This window comes from Lissotriton helveticus, chromosome 2_1, assembly GCF_964261635.1.
Source record: "Lissotriton helveticus chromosome 2_1, aLisHel1.1, whole genome shotgun sequence".
Classification (NCBI taxonomy): Eukaryota; Metazoa; Chordata; class Amphibia; order Caudata; family Salamandridae; genus Lissotriton; species Lissotriton helveticus.
In genome coordinates, this window is record NC_136059.1 from 768,829,689 (window position 1) to 768,852,863 (window position 23,175).

The following is a 23,175-nucleotide window of genomic DNA, read 5'->3' on the forward strand; positions in this document are numbered from 1 at the left end:
GTCTTCATTGTCACCAAGACGTTTGGGATCATGGTCCAGACTTGCTCCATTTTCGGAAGGAGTTTGTAAAGAATGTGGCCATGTCGGTTGAATGACGGTAACATCCAACCGGATGCATATGTTGATTGGTGCCACATGGCAGGTTTAGGGACCGAAGACTGGTGGTACTGCTGTGAGTCTGCAATGGAAGGGCAGGGATGCGCCTAAACTGGATGAGAGGAGCAAGTTTTTATGTATTTATCTGATATTTGGGAAAAATGAATGCATCAGGAATGGAACGAGCAAAAATTTTTGATCGGGCCCTAGGCTATCTCCCACATGCGAAAGGAAAAAATATTAATTATATTCCCCGATCGAATGTTATATTTATGTAGATTACGTTTGTTGGAAAACGTTTAATACGTGAAAATAGAACATGAAAATGATCTGACAATGTTTATTTGTGTTTCGATTCGCTTCCAGAACAGTTCTTGACACGGGATACAGTTTGTTAAATTAATGTAACCGTTTCTCTTTTGTTCTTTTTCTTTTGTTGGGGGGCTCAATCACAGAGTTCATTTTCAAGTCATTTACGGTTCTTTTTTTTTAATTGACATGTTTTTCTTTTTTCTCCATTATCTGTGCATCTCCTTCAACGTCTGCACCGAAGGTTATAGGATGTCGGCTCCGCAAAAGTGCCCAGAAGAGGTTTTCAAAATAATGCAAAGGTGTTGGGAGTACAAGCCTGAAAACCGCCCGAAGTTCATCGAGATGCAGAAAGAGCTCACAGCAATCAAGAAGAAAGTGACATAGCCATAGACATCTTTAACGGACTTTATTTTCAGCACAGCAATCCTGATAACCCTCTTTTGGAAACCCTGTGCCCCAAGCAAACGTGATTGGGTCTGCACATTTGCAAGAGCCTGCTTGTGCGCTGTAGTCCTCCACGAAAGCGGCGAGCGTACAATGCTAATAGTCCTTTTTGGCACATCACTGTTGGACTTCAAACTGGGGCTGTGTGGATAAGCAACATGGTGCAACCTCTGCAGTTTATTTTGCAATGAGTTTCTAGTTCAAGAAATAACTGGTCTCGTACATGTGCCTTTAAAGGAAAATGTTTTTATTGAGTACCTTCATTTGATAAAGCTGTAGTGTGGAACAGGTACATTATGAAAAGAACAAGGTTGTTGCAGTGACCATCGTAAGGAAGTCGAAATTTGGTGCAGTACTTGGGCAAAATCTTGCAGTTGAGTTTGCTTACGTTACTTGCATTGACATTGGCACTTGGTTTTCCATTGACAGACAAGAGGTGCAACTAAATTGGCATCAGCTTTTGAGAGACAGCATGTTTTAACGAGCTTAACTCCCAATGACCATTCAAGGATAACGTGAATCGACATTGGGTGCCACTGAAATGAGATTCTCAAGGTATGAGTTGAAGAAAAGTGACTTCTGAGCATTAGGTCAGTAATACATGTGATCTGTGCTGTATGGATAGCATTTGAGAATCGTGTTGTTTGAGTTCAAAGTCCTTCATCGTAGCTAAAACATTTTCTGCACTCTCTATGTTCGCTAAACCCTTCTACGCATTCATGATGCTCAGATGGAGTTTATAAATAGATTGTTGTTATCAATTTGTGCACAAGAATAAGGAGCTTTGAGAAACAAATGGAAAGCTTCGAAATTGGGACTTTTGCTGTTGATTCAATCAACTTGATTGATACGTGTTTCCCATTTAAGGTTGTGATTCATGTTCCATATACAATTAAAATCATAAAATAGCCATTCAAGGCCCACTGGCAGTTCTCGAGAAGTAGAGACTGCCTGTGTATGTCAGTGTTGCCCACCTTTAACAACCCAATTTCTAGCCATTGGTCATGACTGAAACAGTGTGCATTACCCTGCTGCATCCAAGGTGATGCCACGTACATATTATTATAAAGAAGATTTTTGAATTCTGAAGTTGAATGCAGAATTAAAGTCGAGCCAAAAGTCGGAGGAAGTTGATTTTGCAATGCACATCTTCTTGAGGTTGGGTGCTAACCCCACGGTTACGTTTCTGCAAATGATTTTACAAAGTACTGTTTAGAAGAGGAAATTAATTAAGCCGTTTGCATACACAATCGATAACCATTGTCAGACACATTGGCGACAGTGTATGCAAAAAGGACTCCTATGCGTTCTTGAGCAGTCTTGATAAGTGCTGTCAGTTGCATCCTTAAAGGCACACGACTGTGCCAGGTGAATTTGAGGGGTAGAAATTGTCATCAGCAAGTACACGTGAGACTGTAGGTAATGAAAAGTTAAATCGTCTACCAAGTTTTCTGTTAGTTTATTATTTACCGTAAATCCGTGCACCTTTGTCTTAGGAACTTAGGACATCTAAGTGAGAGGGGAAGTATTTTATTGGCAGAAATAAGTAATACAATATGTATTATTATTTTCAATTTCACATTTCCATGTGCCCACTTAGGCATATGTGCCGGTTTTTCTTGTAGCACAGCGTGGACAATGATTTCTCTGCCTTTTAAAAACGTGCCTACCAAAAAGAACTTTAAAAATAATTGTATAGCATAACAGTAAAACACATTTATCAGGATTTTTAATGCGGCTGTATCTTAATTTAGTGAAACCAAACTCGAGGATCTTTGTGTTCGAGAAAGCTCATTCAAGAGAAGCTGGGGTTATTAACTGAAGATGTGACTGTTTGCTGCATTGGTAGATCTCTGCCCTGTCTATCCACTGGATGCCCCCTCAAAACTTATTCCCCAGCAGCTATTTTACTGCCCGCTTGCTTTTTACGGTTTAAAAAGATTATGCGTGAGGAGAAAACGTGCCATTCTCGAATGATTTTACGAAAAACAGAAGCCGTTTTAACAGTTTTTATTAACTTTTCTGTTTGCATATACCACCCGTATTATATTTGCACATTAGAGGTAATCGGTAGTTCACTTTCTGTGCTGGGCTGGAAGCACTTCAAAATATGACGCATACAGTAAAGCGTGTTATTTTTTTCCTCAAGTCGAGTAATCGTGACTGCCAGGATCAATTCCGTTTTTCGAAATGTAAAAAATGTTAATACAAAAGTGTATTTTAGAAGCATGTACAAATCATAATCTGACATGAAATACTAAAGTGTGTTGTGCTGTAAGTTATTTGTCTTCTAACTTGAACGTGTGCAATCATTGTGTGCTCTAACACACGCCATGCCAAATACCTGTAACTATAGATACTGTACCTAACACAAGCTCGCAGGTGCAGCTACAATTAAACTGTGATTTTTAAATCAGAAAACGAACTTTTGTAGCATTTAGGTACCAGCAGTGCTTGGGTAATTTCTGCTTTTACATGTACTGGAAATCAAAAATTGAGTGCTCAAGTAACACACAGCCGTTAAACGTACTAGACAATACTGATCATTTTTATTTTGTACAGTGTTTTGTATTTTTTTATCTCATCATTGGGTGCTTCCATTTTTGCTACAGTTGAGTATGCTGACATGGGCTAGATGGCTCATTGTCTTATTTTATGCTCCTTCAACCGGTTTTGATTGGGGAAACATGGCCTCCGTGTTCATTGTGTGTTGTACGTAACTAATATATTTCAAAGGAAAATGTACTCCACGAAAATGACCAAGTAACACATTTTAATAATTTAAATTTCCGTTTGTAGTTCTCAAACCATATTTGAGATTCAAATTAATGCTTTCCAGTAAACAGTTTCCCTTAAATGAGACAGTTTGAAAAGCCTCTAATAGACTGAAGAAATGTCGATGAGTTAATTTTGTTTACTGTTGTAAATTTTTGCATAATAGGCTTAGGGGATTAACATTTGCCACGTTTGGATACTAAGGCCCCGAAACTTTGAGCCAGGATTTAGGCAAAAGTGTAAAGCTTCAACTGTTTACTTAGTGTGTAATAGCGAGAAACAAGCCTGTATCTTCAGATACGCGCACCGATATTCAGTAATCATGCGTTTTTGATCCCTTGACGGCATTTTATGCAAACAAATTAATGCAGAGCTAGTGTTTTAAGGGGCTTGCTTTTTATAAAATGTAATGTTTTTTGCCATGTGCCTAAAGATCATGTTATGTAACATGGGCGGCATGAATTTTAACTTTTGTGTCATTTTATCAACACTTTTTTGCACTGTTGTACAATATTTACTCAAAGCCACTTTGATATTCCGGACGTCACCTACAAAATATTAATATAACTTTGTGTTATACTCCTTATTCAGTCTTAAGATACAGGGATGACCCGCTTGTATTAATGTGACACATTACAGTAGTGAAAATGCACAAGGACACCTCTGTATATTCTAGAAGTTCCCACTTTTGTTAATACACATGTTTTTAGATCTTTCCTTCAAGCAGCTGTAGAATTTGATAGACCTAGTGTTACCAGTGCAGTACAACATACATACACATGTATACAATGGTTAGCCCCCTTCAGTCATCAGCTGTCGACATGTATTTTGGGAGTTCCAATAATCAGAAAGAGTTCTCATAAAGATATGGGATTTTGTGGCAGGTTACATAGGTCTTTGAGTGTCCCCTGTGGTAACCTCTCCACTCATGCTCAGGCTGGTCTGCACTCAGGTTATTCTGCTCTCCTTCGCTGTCTCTGCTCGCCCGGGTGAGGGCATGGCCCGTTGCTGCTACATGACACCTGCACTGCTCATGCTTTTAGCTTTGTCAATACTTGTTGAATTGCGTCACAAGCAATGGCAATGCTTATAGTGTTGTCCTGCCATTTGAAAAGAGAAAAAACATTCTCAAATGGCTGCCTTACACGAATACACTGTTACACCCAACAGGGGCAGCCCTATTACCAAGAACCTGGGGCATTAAACAATATCAAAGCTACAATGGTTCGAGAACCGATTCTCTTCCAACACCATAACAATTTGAACAAAAGTAAAATAAAAAGAGGGAAAGAAAAGATATGAACAAAGAAATGTCTTCTATACTTAAAAGTTATTTTTGGTATTAAGGTAAAAACATTCCACATAACATACATTGCAGCAATCAATACTTAAAATACTATTTGTGCTCATATTGGTACACTGAACAAACACATACAAGGTCCATATACAGTGTAAACAGAAAACAGTAGCAGAGGGATAAGAAAATAGTAAGATTTGTCTGTATTATAACAAGAACATAATGAAACAAATGCTTTGGATGAAGCATTTATACAGATTTGTCTGTATTATTACAAGAACATAATACAAAAAATGCTTTGCATAAAGCATTTGTTGCATTATGTTCTTGTTATCATACGGACGAATCTTACTATATTCATATCACTCTGACACTGCTTTCTGTTTACACTGTATATAGTCCTTGTATGTGTTTGTTTAGTGTGACATTATGAGCACAATGGGTGTTTTCATGTATTGATTGTTGCATTGTATGTGATGTGAATGTGTTTACCTTACTACTAAAAATAATTTGTTCCTAAATGATTTTAACTTTGATATTACCTCAAGAATACACAGTGGCCAACTTGCAAAAAATGCTATTTAAAAAAACATAATAAAATCCTTGCCAATAATTTGGGAAAGCAAAAAAAACTGGCAAAACTAACTGGTCTGTGCCCAGTACCAAAGCACAACGAATTTACCTTGCCTGGCATTGTTTCTATACATTTTCAAGGGGGAGGTGTTTATGTAGAGGAAAATGTGTCTCTGTGGTATTTGAATTCAATGTAAAAAGAATGGGTTAGAGGAAAGGGAAATAGCATTTTAAGAGTTGGGAGGAACTAATGGCCACTGAATTTAAAATTAACAGTATTAGAATTTTATATTTAACCACACATTAAGCAAAAAACAGGAGTATGCTTTTCAGTGATATTTACTTGTCATGTGTTTTGATAATTGTATTTGCTCCCTTGTGCGCAATTTCCTCTCATACTATCAGTAGTTTTTGATTGTGTTGATATGTATCAGAAAGTTTAATTTTGTGGCATAGCTCATTGACATACAATGCAAAAAACTGACTTATCAGCTCAGCTCTATCTTTCATTTGTATTTCATAGCTTTATGATGCCTTCTTCTCTCACACTGGTCACAGCTCGTTTTTTGCGTTTATGAAAAGGACTCTTTCAAGGCGTGTAGAACTTGTCCCAACAGCATCTGTGCATATCTCATTTTCGATCCCAACCAATCTTTCACCAAGGCAGCTTCAGAGTGCATTCGAGGGTAGTTCAAACTCTTCTAACAAGGACGCCATTTGTAATGGTGTGTGTTGATTTGTAGCAAAGTTATGATCTTATCAATTAGGGTGGTCCGAGACTGTTAGGCTTGGTTTGAGACCTTATTTAAGAGGGTGGTAAAGCAAGTTATTACTTGGTAATCAGTTCAATCACAATATTGTTTAGCAGTCTTCAACTACACTTAACAGTGAAAGGTGTAGCACCAGAGCTCCCCAGAGCCTAAAGGATAGTCTTTGATATGGCATGAAGAATCATTTTACTATCTAGTAAATGACCCCCTTTATGATTACACTTGTGCAACCTTGTTTAGGTAAAGCTTTGTTTCAAGAGTTAGTATTTTTGAGGTTTTCGGATGTTGATGTTTCCATTGGATTTTAGAGGGTTACTAATACTAATGCTGCTGGTTCCACTGGTAGAGCAAGTGGTGTTGCCCTCATCACATAACCCTTCCTAATTTAAAAGTATCCACCACTTTCTGGCTGGGGAACATTATTCAGATTTACTTCCAAGCAATGCATGTCACTTTCAATATGCTATTGTAATTAATGATATTTTTCCCCACTGTACACCTTGTCCTGCTTTGTGTCAAGCCTTTACAATTTCAGAATAGCAGTTGTCAAAGATGACTAAAAGAGGTTACGAAGAATTGTGGCAAGTAAGCTACAAACCCGTTTTAGAATACTTGATGTAGTTTGTCATCTTCAAAAAGAAATTTATGGCAATAGGTACCTTTGGTTTCTTACATTAGTTCTTCCAAAGGTACACCTGTTTCAATGGATTATCCCCTCAGTGTTTACATTAAAATTTCATACGTTGCCTTGTGTTTTTTGTGTTAATGCATTAATGCAAACTGGGAATATTTTGCTGTACGTTTTCTCAATTTATGTTTGGTAATTAACTTGCACTTTTAAGACCAGTTTATAATCATTCACAACTTACTGAAGACTGACTTAATGCTCAAGTTTTGCACCAGGTATTTAAAAATTAGCTTTGTTGGTGGATCTATTCTTGATGGTTCTTTATAAAGACAAAGAGGTGTTGTGGACCAAATGTCTCATTTTTTCAATAAGTGGACACTGAATTCAAGAGCTGTCAACATAGGGAGTCACAAGATAACTGAATCAGCATATCCTCATTACTATTTTATGTCAATTATGACTCATACCCACTTTCTTTAATCTGACATAAATGGCCCTAATCTCAAACAGTATGAGGGAAAGAAAATGGAAAACTGCTGATTAATCTATTGTTTAGCACCTAGGTGGCTACCAATCAATTGCCCAACTCTCAGAAGACCTTTCAGCATATTTTGCAGCCGCCTATCACTATCTAATTGTGTGATATGAAACGCATCTATTTTAAGACTTTCAGAGAATGTGGGTTTCAGAATCTACTTTTTGGCGCCTGGCATTTGTCTTTTTTGTAATATTTATTTGGCATATTTCTTTTAAAGAGTGGGAGCATCAGTCTTATTTCTTAGAGCATATTACTTGTTTCAGATAACACTACTGGTCTTATGGAACTCCCTCATAGTGCTTCTAGTACTAGAATTAAGCTCTGTTGCCTCTAATGGTGTTGTCTATCATCCACTTGTGTTCATTGTGGATTTTAACTCCAGTTGTGTTCTGAGGGTTGTTTCATCTTGAGCATTTTAGTAGGTGTATGCTCACCAAGAACTAAAATGTACAAGATTATTAGGAAACTCACTGGAAGATATTCATTCCCATGCCCCTACTCATGATAAAAATACTCCATATGTCTTGTTGCCACAATATGGTATCTGTTGACTTCTTTCAGCATCCGCATAGTTTCTTCCATGCATTCATCCATTCGTCATGCAGTGACAAATAAGGTACTGTCCTCAAGCGCCTTATATTCAATAACTGTGATGACGAGGTGTCCTCCTTATTTTCAATTTAACATTGTTTTGGGCTATGAATGCACTTTATTGCAGTTACTAAGCTGTCTTCTTTATGTTATTAAGGAGCATTCACTCATCTTTGCCCCTCTTCATTTGGGCCCGATCTCCTGTAAGTCTGTCTCTCAGCATTTCAGTACCGTTCCTTTTTCTAATGACTTTAACAACATCTTTTGTCATCCACCTGATCCATCACATAGCTGCTCTCTGCTTGTGGTTGACAAAGCTGACATCTTATATCTAGTTAATTAATTTGTATGCAGGACACTTCCTCTGCAGTTATCAAACATGATAATTTGGAACTGCTATTCATGTAGTATGAAATAACTCTAGTCATCTTAAAGTTAGTTCTGCCATTTCAGCTTCAATTTGTCCAACTTTCTAATCTGCTACATAGCACTTTATGCTGAGGATACATTATCGATGTCTAGGTCCTTCTTTTCTCCCAAATAACGTAACTGATTTACAGGAACTATTTTCCCCATATTAACCTAATCAGTAGAAAACTTTTCTCATTTGGTTGTGAAGTCAAAAGAGATATTCTTACTAAATTGAACACTTGTCATTAAGTTGCATAATTAATGGGCCATATTTATTGTAAGGGTTTTATTATTGTTTTGTTGTGTACATTACACTCAATAAAGTTGGGAATTAATGATTTCTTTAAGCGATTTACTCGGCATCAAACATGATCTGCAAAACACTACTGCCACAACTAAACATTTCAATAAATCAAGAAGCTTCTTTCTGCAGGACAACACTCTAAAGCACATGGGTTGTCTAATCACATTTTCTGTAGGTTCTTATTTTAAATATTTAACATTGTTGTAATGCGAGTAATAAGCAAAATATAAATTACTAATAATGTGAGGCTTCATTTTACTCTTTTGTCTGCTGTCTGCTTGATTCCTTCATGATATTCTGTTAGGATGACCTCACATCTACAGTTCTAATGCTGAGTTAGCTAATTATTGCAACTAAGTAGTAATAGGCATGGTATACGGGTTAGATCTCTTGTCTATCAGATGATGTGACTAATGATGTCCCACTAGGGCCATGTGACATCCACAGCATATATTTCCTTTAGTATTTTCTGCTAAAACCTGATGCTGGGAATTGTTTTGCGATTTAGTACATTAATATGTGTGAAGAGGAATTATCCAAACAGCTTATATTGCCTAAAATGTATGGGTTGATCACCATAAAATTACATCTTTCAAAACGTACCAAAGATTTTACAAAACTCTCAAATTACAAATATGGGCTTGTCCACTAATAAGAAACGCACTGGTATACTTTTGGTAGCTGAAACGTCATATTCCTTGGCCAACATACTTTAGTAAAAGACACTTGAATTTAATTTTGCATAATAATGCATTTCTGTTTCTTTTAATGAATGTGTGGAAAATATTTTCCACTGTTAAGTTTTATTAGTTTTCTGGACTTTGAAATGCATGGCACTCTTGTACACAAGAACTTTTAAAATGCGATTTTCTTACACTTTTCTCCCAAAAACGTCCGCCAGCAAGTTTATCGGATGAAGCACCTTTTTACACTTTTTTTTGTTAAAAGATAATATATTTGTGATAATACCTAACACTGGAAATGGTTGCTTCTTCCAGAAAGCACATAGTAAGAAATACCTGTCACCGTTTTATCTGGCTTTGAAGCAATTTTAACAATTTTATATGGTTAGATTGCAATGGTTTATTTGTTGTTTCTTTAATTATTATAACAGATCTGCTTCCTAACACTTATTTATTTGCCATTTTGCATACGAACAATGTACACTTTTGAATGTAAGCTAACATGTACCTATATTTTACAGTTGTTAAATCATGTTCGTTGTATTTTATTTGCAAGTTTTTGAGGCACTCACTTTTGTTAAAATGGACCACTAATTAATCTACAAGCAATCTTCTTTTTTTTTTACTGTATTCTGCCAATAAATGTAAAATATTTGTATCTGAGTGTCTTTTCTTTTTTCCATTGTTACAAAATAAAGTGGCCTTCTTGTTCAAGTATTGCACAAGTGTGAAAGCAACATTATGACCCTAAATTTCTCGGAAACTCAGTAATATTTAGCACATGTGTTAATCCGGTGTTGGCTTAGGGCTTAGATGTAGATAAACATATAGCAAAGGTTGCTTCCTAGTTTAGACAAGCAGTTTCAGTGCAATAGGTCTCGCATTTTCGAGATTTTGAGCGATTGCCATTGTAAATGACAATGTCTCTACCTTTACAAACATGCCTGGGGGGTACGCTGCACCTCTTCCCTGGTAAGTGAATTTTTGTGCTTCTCACATAGCTAAGAAAAGGAAGCGTGAGCAAAGAGCTCAAATGCAGCATGTGGCTTCCTGTAGGATGCATGGCATATAGCTTGAGCGCAAGCAACACTTCCCTGCGTGTTGCGATATGGCTCGAGCGCACATAGCTTGTCAGCTGTGAAAGAAGAGCAGCTGGCTCTGAAAGTAAGCTTTAAACGATTAATTAAAATAAAGTTCCTATGGACAGTCTCTTATTTTAGCAGACACACTGTAAAAAACAAAAACGATATGTGCTGCTTATATGAGGTCCCCTTACCTCCTCTATGGCGGCAGCGCATCCTGTCCAGAATGTAGGAAGTGCTTTCTCCGTGCTGGCACATGTTAAATGGACAAAAGGAAGCGCAGAAGTAAAAGGCATCATATGACTTTCCTTGTGGTGCGCGAGTGGTGTGATAGAAAAAGGATCATATTGCTCTTGTGCAAAACCAAGACATTAAAAAAAACACCTGTCGCGCACATGCACATGTATAAGTGTGTTTGATTGCGGACATGTGTATCTGAAAACGCAGGTCTAGATTAGGAAAAAAGGCGCTTCGGCCATTAATTAATATGAAGCAACATTTTTTAAGTTAAAGCATGGCGCGCTGTCGGAAAAAAACACAAAGTTATAAACGGCCCACCATTGCCCGCATGCTGACGCTGGGCTGAGCTCTGAAAAGTTCCCATCCGGCGAGCGGAAATTTTTTTCGGAGGTCTGTATGTAATATAAAAATGTTTGGGTGCCGAGAGCACAACGAAACAATGGCGCCATGGTAAAGATAAAACGCGGTGTGGCGCGTTTGGAAAAAAAGTTTTATGTTGATGTTATTTTGATTTATTACGCGCGGGCCCAAGACAACAGATAAAGAGGGCTACCTTTGAAATAGGTGAGTCTTGGGTAATTTCCTGAACTACAGTCGCAGGTTATTCCAGTGGTGGGGGCAAGGAAGGAAAAGAACCTGCATCCTGACCTGGCCTTTCTGAACATGGGGACCTTATGCAAAGCCTTGTTGCATGATCCTAAAGTGTGGGGGTTTATAGTGAGTAAGCTTTGTTGATATATAGGCAGGCCCTTTACCATGTAGAACCTTGTGAGTTAAACAGCGGATCTTAAAAATAGTTCTTCTCACAGGTAGCCAATGTAGGTCTGTAGAAGAGGGGCAGATGCTGTTCCAGGGGGGAGGTTACAGATAAGACGTGCTGCGGTGTTCTGTACTACCTAAAGCCTAATTAGCAACTTCTCATTGGCGGAGGCCAAAAGCGCATTGCCATAGTTTAGACGGCTGATAACCAGAGCCTGGACTAAAGTTTTCCTTGTGGAGAGTGATAATAAAGTAAAAACTCTTCTCATCAGATGCATCACGTAAAAGCATGAGCCTGTAATGGCCGAGATTTTTTTTTCTTTCATATTGTGGGATTGATCTAGCCAGACTCTCAGATTTTTTTACAACTAATTTGGGTGAAGGGGCCAACCAGTTCTGGGGGCCACCAATCCGGTGACCAAGTTGTTGGGCCCTCCCAAATTACATAAGCTACATTTTTGCGGTGTTTAGCAGGAGTCTATTTTCGGACATCCAGGTAGCAATGGCTTTCATCCCAGCAGAAAAAGATTCTTTGGATTTAGTCAGATTTTTTTCAAAGGAAAAGAGTAGCTAGGTATTGTCCACATATGATGATATCTGAAAGCCAAACGCTCTAATAGTTTTGGATAGGGGAGCCACATAAATGCTGAGATAAGAGCCCTGTGGTACTCCTCTATCCAGAGTCATGGTTCAAGACGTATAAGGACCCAGAATTACCATTTGGGTCCTATTTGGAAGGAAGTCAGCCAGCCATTATACATCTATTCCATAGATACCAATTTCTTGTAGCCTACTAAGAAGCCTAAGATGGGAGACTGTATCAAATGCTGCTGACACATCCAGCAGCACCAGCATTGAGGGTGCATTTGCATCGAGAGAGCATTTGATGCAGTCGGTGACCGCTAGCAGAGCGGTCTCTGTACTTTGTAGTGTTCTAAAACCCGACTGAGAAGGATCTAATAAACTATTCGACTCCAGATAGCGTATGAGTTGTTTATTAATGTGCTTCTCCAGCAACTGCCCCAGTAGAAGGAGGAGCGAATAGGTCGGTAGTTGTTAAGATCCGTCGGTGACAGATTGGCCTTTTTTTTAATGGGTCTAATCTGGGCCGTCTTCCAGTCTAATGGGATTTTTCCCATGTTGCTAGATAAATTAAATAGAGAGCAGATTGAAGGGGCCAGCTCATATGAGATGTCTGCCATAGTTCTAGGACGGCAGACATCTAAGGGGGAGTCAGATTTCACTGAGATCAAAAAGTTCTGAATTGTCTCTTGCGAGGCATTTTTTTTTATCTACCTAGACTGGTAACACAGAGAGTGGTGCATTAGACTACCTGCTTCTCGCTAGGCTGATCAGGAGAGCTGGGGAAGTTTTGATAGATCACATTGATTTTTTATTTTCAAAGTGATTAGCTAAGGCATCACAGAGTGATTGCGACATTTTTTATTCTGGAGAGCATGTATCCTGATTTATAAAGGATTCGAGTATTTTAAAAAGGGCTTTGGAGGAGTTTTGTAGCCTCAGCCATTTGATTCCCTATAGATAGCTTGCGAGCATTCTTGATATTACAATGGTGCCTGGTTCAGGCAAGCTTATATGTATTTTTGTCAGTAGGGTGATTAGTCTGGTGCCACCTTCTTTCTAGTCTTTTGCACGTGGCTTTCTTTGTCTTTATTTCTATTGAATACCAAGGTACGTGGGGTCTCTGTAGTCTATTTTCATAATGTTTAAGAGGGTCTATTTTATCAAAAACAGAATTCAGCGCACTATTGAAGTCAGAAAGCGCTCCGTCCACATCTGAATTGTCAGAGTGGATAGTGGACATCCGCTCCTTTACCTATGAAACTGGTGTAATTTTCCACCACTGTCTAGATAGATTTTTGTGACAAGAATGTAATTTTCCCATCACCGTGTGGATGGAAATCTGGAAGCAAATAAGTGAGTGGTCAGTCCAAAGTAAAGGTTTTGGTGAATCGCAGGAAAATTGTGTGGTGGTGGTAAAAATTAGGTCGAGGGTATGACCCTCCATATGAGTTGGACCCTTGACTTGTTGATGTAGGCCTAATGTTGCTAGATCAGAATGTAATTAGCTAGTCTCTAGATTAAGGGGATCTTCACCCATAGTAATTAAAATCTCCCAACAGGAAGGAACTGTTGCGCTGCAAGCACATGGGGTGCAATATATTCAAGTAGGTGTTGATTAATGTCTTTTTTAGGTCTGGGCAGACGATAGACTAACGTGCCTTTCCAGCTGAATTTAGAGGAGGAGTCAAGCTTAAAAATAAATATTTCTGCCCAATCTCCTAAAGCAGTATAGATTATTGAATACTTTACTTTTTCTTTAAACATAATAGCAATGCCACCCCCAATCTTGCCTTCCCTGTCTAGTCTAATTATTTTATAGCTGTCAAGTAGGGCAAGTGTAGTGGAAAAGGAGAGTAGTGAAACTTAGCCAGGTTTCGGTGAGGAAACCAATCTCAAAAGATGAGGAAGAGAGTAGATCCCAAAGTTCCACTGCATGTTTGAGGAGGGATCTGGCTTGGGCTAAAAAGCAGTTTAAGCTGTTTAGTGGAGGAATAGCCTCTGGAAGGGACCTTAAAGCAACAGTTGGAGTGATCACCTTAAGATTATTGTTCTTGTGTTTAGGCCCTGGGGGGGAGGGTTCCTTTCTGAAAAGGTCATGGTGGAACATTGAAATCTACACTACATACTACTTATGTACAGAAACAGTTTCAGGCAGGAGAAAGTTATTTTAAAAAATAGTGCTCAAGGCTGTAATTTAAACATCCCGAGTAAAAACACATGTAACGGGGTGTCCTCATGCAAGGTTACAACAGGAGAAAAGGCGGGACTAAGGAGGGACTTGTAAGCCTATTGACCAATGAGAAGCTACCATTTACAAACGACAGTGATCAGAGTCAATTAAAAAGATGGGCGGAGCTTCATGGCCATATACTGAATACAGCATGTCTCGAAAAGACAGCACAAGCGCTGCCTATGCAAAACCTAAAAAGGATCCAAGCACATTATTTTACATAATTACTTGTCACTTGTGGTTGATCTCATGATATAGTAACTGCAGTTTACTGTACCAATATAATCAACCAGTTTGTTTGAAGAACGAGCATAAACACTGAATTTGTTGTCATGGAGTGGTAAAATATGTGATAAACTTGACCCCCTGCTCTTGTAATCAGGATATCAGAAGAGACTATGGAGTGCCAGGACTATATAGCAGCATGGAACTGGAGTCTGAGTGCATTTGTAGAGTCATCAAGCTTCAAGGTGACTTCGAATATTGCATTCTCAAACATTTAGATGTATTAACTACCTTCAAGTGTACACCTCCTTAAATAAATAGAGATAAAATAATTTTCATCAAATCAATCAAGATTTATAACGCGTGGCTTATCCAGGGGCTTCTTTTCCCCTGATGCTTATTCGAACAGCCAGGTCTTGGAGGGAAGTGAGGTGATGCTCCAGAGGTGCGTGGGGAGGCTGTTTCAAGTCTTTGCTGCGATGTGGGAGAAGATGTTCATGATCCGAATATTTCAAATTCTTAAAATCTTTTAGCATTTCCCCACCCCAAAAGGTCTGTATTTCAAGTCTGTTGTCTGCAAGACTATGGTAGAGATTAGCAGCTTCAAAAGACTATCTGCTTGTTAAAGTGTTTTTTAGCAGTTATTAGCTCCTCATGCTGTATCTTTCAAATTCTTATTTTTTTTATTAACTCGGACACCAAGTGGCTCAACGGGTAATAGTTCAAAAGCTGAGCTTTGGGCACCTTTACTGTGCACACATTAGTGTGTCATAGGTGGAATATTGAACGTTCCCCTTCTTTCGCCTGTCTCCCTGTTTTTTTTTTTTACCTCTTATTGTTGTGGATTGGAACTTGCTTCTCTTACACTACGTTATTCTGTATACAGGGCTTATGCCTAATTTTCTCTTTTTTTAATCTTTTATTCATTTTTCCCAGTTAACTTCCCCCTATCTCTTCTTCTTGCTATACAGATATCTTATGCAGCAGCTTCAAACCATTGTTGTTGTCTTGACCATTTGCAACAGCTGCCCTGCATTAACTCTGAGTCTCTTGCCTTAGCAACAGTTATCAGGTACACCTATGCTCTAGGTCCGACCGTTGGTACAAGGCATCTCCAGAACACCTGGCTTACATGGCGAGTAACAGTTCATTGCGCGTGCAGGTGAATTAGGATTTCATCATTGGGAAGGATACTAGGGACGCCACCAGTCCAAATCCTACTTACCATTCCTGCCAATCAAGTAGCGAAGTATATTATCCAAGGATCCTTCCTATCTGGAGGTCACCCTCAGCAGCCTGTTGTTTCTGGCAGATCCACCAGGTTTTCATGGTCCACAGCAGGTGGACTAAAGACTCAAATCCATAAAAACATTACTTGGCACAGGTACCTCTAGAGATATCATGTTCATGGCATTTTATTTGTTACACATGTAATTCATTTGTGAAGTAACATTTTTAGTACAAATGTACCAAAGACGCTTTGAGGAAAAGTTTTGTTTATCTGCCTGTGCACCAACAGCCCCTAAAATGGTTCTGCCAGGCTTCGATCTCCTGCAATGGTAATTAGATTTTCCCTAGATCGGAACAGCTGAAAAAAATGTGTGACTTACTGTCATCTGGGATCTTCCTGGAGAACAACAAAGCACTCAAGTAAAATAAAAAAGAGAGAGTAAAGTCGAGACAAACTGGTCTATGCAAAGAACCGTAAAGAACTAAAAGTTTAATGTTTATCAAAGGAAGGATCTTTTGTGAGCCTGCTTTTGAAACTATTCTTCCCATAGACACAGTGAATCCCAGGAAGGGGAGGTGTCTCTGGTACAGTATCAGTTTGAGTAGGTATTTCACCAGAAAAGCGAGGTAGGTGGCCCTTTAATAGAATGGACTATGTGCATGGTGAGATATTGCCAACAGGTGAGAAAAAATCCATCTTCTTAAACACCTATCTGAGTGCTCTCTGAGGCGCATGTAGCCACTTTGTAATTTACTTCAATGTTGAAATGGTTCCCAGCATGAGACCCATGTGAGAATAGCTACAGAGCTACAGGGCTCTCCACAACTATGAGTTACAATTATATCTTTGGGCTTCCAACATCTGGAAGTGGGAACATTGACTGGAATCTGGAGAAGGAAGTGAGAAGAAAACTGCTGCTTGCCCAAGGAGTGATTGTGGCTTTAGCTCCTGCTTCATCTTTAATCAATAGCCCTGGCAATTGCTCTCAAAGGGCCAAAGAAGCTTGCCTCCTCCAGGTCACTGTAAAACAAAATAGGGTTGGCTCTAATCAGCAAGGCTGAGCCTACATATCACATAACAAAAAGAGTTGCCAGTACTGATAACATCATTTCAGTAAATAAATTTGTCATCCTCATCAAGAAAAATAATTCAAGATAGGGTGTTGCTACTTAATCGCAGTTTTATTTTATAGAAATTCAATGATCATAACATAGTTTGTTTTTTCATAAAAAAGAGAGAAGCATTAGAAAAGTCATGAACACACCATACTATATTCATTTGAAACTTCAATCATCCGAAACCTCAATCATATCACAGTCAAGAACATTCAGCACACTCGTACCTGATTATTGTCACACATACCACATACTGACAAACTACAATAAAAATGATAATGAAATACAAGCTGGGTCTGCATTGATTATACACTAGTTCACTACAAATTTTTTGAAACCGTACAATCCAGTGAATCTTTCGAATTTTACACCATTCAATAAGATTGATTCAATGCTAGGTAATGTACAAAAGAATATAAGGGATCCAAGAGTAGCAATATCTCCTAGATGCTCAAGCAGACCAGCTGAGACATGGCCTACGCGTTTCAAATCCCCGTCTATTCGTGAGGGATTCTCATCAGGGCCTCAAACACTGCAATGTGGAAAGAGAAAAAACATGGAAAAGAGTTTTCAGAAAAGAGAATTAAAAGAAATACAATTAGTGGATCTCTGCCGTGAAACGTGCAGTTTGTTGAAAAAACACATCAAGAGTCTCGCTTATATGCAAAACACCTGTCATAGGCTGAGGCTCCAATTTAATTGTAACTCTATGGAAATCTCCTGTTCTAATGATAACCCTACTAGGGACAAGATGGATTAAAGAACACGGTAGATTTAAAGAACATCTATCCTAGATTTGGCGTCCTGGGGATTGTCACTACTCCTTAATTGACACTGCACTTTACTAAATACTTACCAACAAGATAACGATGATCTGGTCACAAGGGGGTAAGTCTTGGATGGTGAGAACGGGCTTCTCTCGGATAACGTGCCTGAAAATAAAGGAATTGCGGTGTTTAACTTGACTGTGGCATCAAGTATGGGTTGGAAACGATTTTACGTAGGAAACCAAAGCAGGGTCTTACCACTACGAGAGGATATGTTGATGTTAGTGGCTAGAAGAAATAGACTGGCGGCGTGCGACGAACGATGGGTGAACCTGCACAGTGAATTAAAAAGACCCTTAGTTCGTGGTTAATTGGCCCTGGGTACTACACAGGGATAGAGCTAGCTCGGTGAAAGGAAATACCTCGTATGAAGCTGAACCTGCAGCGAAAGATGTCTGGCATATGTCCGTAAGAACCAATAGCTGCTCTGGATAGCAAGACGCTAATTTTCTGCAAGGGAGAAGAATAATACCCTGTTGTTGAACCAATAACTTATGGGCCCTAAAATAAAAAATCTAATGGCACTTGCGTTTACCTTTTGAGTGGGTTGGACATAGGGATTTACACTGTGTCTGTCTCGGTCAGAATACCGGGTTTGGCAGAGTCAGTACATTCCTGCTCCAACACGGGTGCTGAAAAAGATATCAAATGGGAACGCAATTAATTGCAGTTCTACTAGTCTATCACTAGCACTGGGAGCATTACAGGAACATTGGAGGGGGAACCAAGGCAAAGCTATGAAAAGTAGCCCTCACGGTAACCACACTTACCGGCAGGCGTTGTATCTTCGGCGTCTCACTTCGCACTGACTTCTCACGCAGGCGTGTTACCCTGCCGTCAGGATCTCTATCTTATAACGGGGCGGTCACGATGGCAACTCGTTACTTAGGGGCGGTCCTAGAGCTGCGGATTAACCTTATTGGTCTAAAGGGAAGTATACGTGATCAACGTTGTGAAGGTTCCTGGGTCTCAGCCCGTAACTCATTATTGGCGCATGCGCGTTGCCGACCATAACAGAACACTCTCTAGAAAATATATTTCACTGCTGTAACTGCCCAATTGGAGGGGCTTGGCTCATGCGTGTTACGTCATGATGCACTATACTAGGACTTAGAGCCACAATGGTTCATTATAAAGAGTGTACAAAGGAGTGGACAGAAGTGAGGACACAGGACAAGGATCCTATCAAAGAAAGGGGAATGCTCTCTCCATGTGTACAAAAATATGCGGCAAAGCCAATACCAGTTGTCATAGTTTAAATATCTCTGATAGTTCATTCAAGCCTGACACAGCCGTGTCAAACTTAACAATCAGTAATGCCTCCCTTTTGGATAATTTGAGGCTCAAGTCACCCCCCGTGGGTCTTTTTCTATCCTCGAGATGACTGTCCATTTGAACTCATTTAGACCATGTCGCATCCGTGCCCAGTGGTTAACCAACGGAGCGTTCTCTATGTTTCTTTTCAGTCTGGACTTGTGTTGTGATATGCGTTGGCGCACTTCTTGTTCAGTTTTGCCAATGTATAAGCGATCGCACGGGCATCTTATCCCATAGACTACGAATTTGGATTTACAGTTACTAAATACCTCGTGTTTCCAAGAGATACCCTTATGCTGAAACACGGTACCCTGTATGGTGGTTTCGCAGCAAAGGCATGTGCCACATTTGTGGTGCCCCAACAGGGGGGCCAATCCCATCATCTGGCGAAGGGATGGTTGGATTTGAGATGGCATCGCCGCTCTCACCACGTGGTTTGCAACACTGTTCTCTCTTTTAAATGCAAACAGCGGTGGGTCTCTAAGACTTTCGTCTAGATTCTTCACTAAGTGCCAGTTATGCCCGATTAAGCGTTTCAGCTGGTTGGCATTAGGACAAAACGTAGTTACACAAACCTGACGTTTTTGTTCTGGTTTCTTTTTTCGCTTCAGGAGTGTTTCTCTGGGGGTCCACCTTGCCCTCCTCATGCAGATCCTAACAAGTTTTTTGGGGTACCCTCTATCACAAAGTTTCGAAACAAGTTTTTCCGCATGGTGAATGAAATCGTTCTCATACGTGCAGTTTCTGCGCACGCGCAGAAACTGCCCATACGGCAAGTTTTCTCTTAGGCTCCTTGGATGATTGCTCTGAAATAGTAGCGCCTTGTTGCGATCTGTTGGTTTCCCAAACAACGAGGTTGCCAACTTGCCGGCTTTGGGGAACACCTCCACATCTAAGAAAGCGATCTTGGTTTCTGAGTGGGAAAGACTGAATTGTATATCAGGTGTTCTAGCGTTTAACCATTGGTGGAACAGGGCCAGATTATTGATTCCTCCAGTCCATACCATGAAAATATCGTCAATGAAACGATACCATTTTCCAATGTGGTGTCCGAAGGGGTTATTATTGTGTATGTAAGTGTCCTCGTACATTGCCATAAACAATACTGCCAACTCCGGGGCAAAGGGGCACCCCATTGCCACCCCCTTGATTTGGTAATAGAACTCTTTGTTGAAGCAAAAATAGTTTTTCTTTAGCGCAAATGACGCCAAGTCCACCAAGAACTTGGTTGGAACTCGCATTGGTCTTGTGCGTGAATCTGAGAAGAAGGAGAGCACTGCCACTGCCTCCTCCTGGGGGATTTGCGTATATAGAGATGTCACGTCTAAGGTGACCAGCAAATCTGTCCCTTCACAAAATGTCACAGTTTCCAACTTATTTATAAAGTCGGTTGTGTCCTGTAAATATGACACCACTTGGCTCATGAATTGTTTAAGAAAACAATCCACGTACTTGGCAATAGGTTCCAAGAGAGAACCACATCCTGCCACGATGGGTCTCCCTGGAGGTCTATTCTGGTCTTTATGTACTTTTGGTAGTACATAAAACATCGGGATTTTTGGATTTCCTCATCTGCAAGTACTCGCATTCTTTGGTGCCGACAAAGCCTTGTTCAAATCCTTCCTGAATAATGGCAAAAAGTTGATTTTGCAGTTCACTTGTAGGGTCCTTATCAATCTTCCGATAGCATCGGTGGTCATCTAGTTGTCTCCTGATTTCATTGGTATAGTCTACGGTGTCCCATAGTACTATTGACCCGCCTTTATCGGCTTGCTTTATCACTACCGTGGGATCATTTTTTAGAGTAGCTAGAGCAGTCATTTCTTCTTTCGTGGTGTTAAATTTAACACATTTTTTCTCTCTTTCCATTTGCGAAATAGCAGACAGCACAGTTTTTTCAAAGATAACCAATTCTTTGGGAATCTTATTGCCAGGTGGGCAGAATGTAGACTTATTTCGTAAGCCTGTTACCTCGGTGGAAGGCGGTATAGGGTTTTCCAAGAAAAACATGGTTAACCTTAATTTTCTACAGAATTCGATGAATTCTGTCTTCATTCGGACAAAGTCCGTTCTTTTGGAAGGCACAAAGGATAGTCCCTTAGACAATATACACTCTTCCGCTTTGGTTAATACTCTTTGTGAGAGATTAAAAATAGGGGATACTTTTAGTTCTTGTAATGTTGTCGACGGGTCTTCATTTCCCATGGAATCGTGTATCTCACCCGGGCTCTCGGTCTCGTTTGGCCTCTCCCTAAAAACGGATTCTGGGCCTGTCCTTGTTGTTGCTGGTTGGAATTCCAGTTTCTATTCCTTTTGGGACGGTTGATGTTCCCGCTATTGTCACTATCGGTGCCCGAGGATGAGGAGGTTTCCCCAAAAGAAATGAAATGTTTTCTAGACCTGCCTTGATTGTCTGATAGGTAGCGTCTGGATTCCAATTTGATATAAAAATCCGGCTGTAAGTATGGATATATATTCTCCAATGAGAAACTTTTTTTATCCTTCTCAAACTGGTTAGTTTTTTGTGTAACTGTGTAATCCTTGAACTCCTGTATCTCCTTTTCCACTTTATCTAACAATGCTTTAGCATCTGCTATCGTGGGATTAATGCTGATCTCAGCTTCTAATTTAGCTATTTCGTCTAGTTCAATTTTGGAAAGTCTGGCTGCTGTCTCGACTGTTAAGACCATAAGGTCCCTACTACATTTAGTTTCAATGAGAGAGAAACCCTTTTTAAAGATGGGGTCCTCAGTAAAAATTACTGGTATATTTTTAATCTGTAACCCACCTGGAATCGTCCCTTCTCTCAAATGTTGTAAAAGGAAATGACCATGTAGGTCTGTTCTAATTTGCTTCTTTTTAAGACGCAAAAGTCTATCCGATTCGTTCTGGGATGTTGCTGACACACTGAGGGAGACGGAAGCAAAGACTGGTGGATCGCTAAGCAGGCCCCTGATGTGCTCTTCACTGTATGCAAACGTGTCCTTGTCTGCCATTACTAGAAAACAAAAAAGGAAAAGTGTAAAGGAAAGTGAAAACAGGATGTCATAGAATGAGATAGAAAACAATGAGGATCTAACGGCAGCTAGTCAGTCAACCTCAGATCGAGAAATGGGCAGAGTACTAGGTACTCTTTGTCTCCAAAATGAAATGGAGTCACACAACTACCTCGCGGGCGAACGCCCGCTATAACAATGTAAAACAAAATAGGGTTGGCTCTAATCAGCAAGGCTGAGCCTACATATCACATAACAAAAAGAGTTGCCAGTACTGATAACATCATTTCAGTAAATAAATTCGTCATCCACATCAAGAAAAATAATTCAAGATAGGGTGTTGCTACTTAATCGCAGTTTTATTTTATAGAAATTCAATGATCATAACATAGTTTGTTTTTTCATGAAAAAGAGAGAAGCATTAGAAAAGTCATGAACACACCATACTATATTCATTTGAAACTTCAATCATCCGAAACCTCAATCATATCACAGTCAAGAACATTCAGCACACTCGTACCTGATTATTGTCACACATACCACATACTGACAAACTACAATAAAAATGATAATGAAATACAAGCTGGGTCTGCATTGATTATACACTAGTTCACTACACATTTTTTGAAACCGTACAATCCAGTGAATCTTTCGAATTTTACACCATTCAATAAGATTGATTCAATGCTAGGTAATGTACAAAAGAATATAAGGGATCCAAGAGTAGCAATATCTCCTAGATGCTCAAGCAGACCAGCTGAGACATGGCTTACGCGTTTCAAATCCCCGTCTATTCGTGAGGGATTCTCATCAGGGCCTCAAACACTGCAATGTGGAAAGAGAAAAAACATGGAAAAGAGTTTTCAGAAAAGAGAATTAAAAGAAATACAATTAGTGGATCTCTGCCGTGAAACGTGCAGTTTGTTGAAAAAACACATCAAGAGTCTCGCTTATATGCAAAACACCTGTCATAGGCTGAGGCTCCAATTTAATTGTAACTCTATGGAAATCTCCTGTTCTAATGATAACCCTACTAGGGACAAGATGGATTAAAGAACACGGTAGATTTAAAGAACATCTATCCTAGATTTGGCGTCCTGGGGATTGTCACTACTCCTTAATTGACACTGCACTTTACTAAATACT

At 39.5% G+C, this 23,175-nt stretch overlaps 1 protein-coding gene across 1 annotated transcript in view; it reads left to right on the forward strand.

The window, feature by feature from the left end:
* The window catches only part of FER (FER tyrosine kinase), a 1,039,778-nt gene extending 1,029,698 nt beyond the window's left edge, over positions 1–10,080 (forward strand). Inside the window, exon 19 of the mRNA XM_078675464.1 lies at positions 650–10,080. Within this exon, the coding sequence (XP_078531590.1) occupies positions 650–792 (143 nt within the window). The 3' untranslated portion in view covers positions 793–10,080. The remainder of the gene's footprint in view (positions 1–649) is intronic.
* Positions 10,081–23,175: the final 13,095 nt, after the last annotated feature.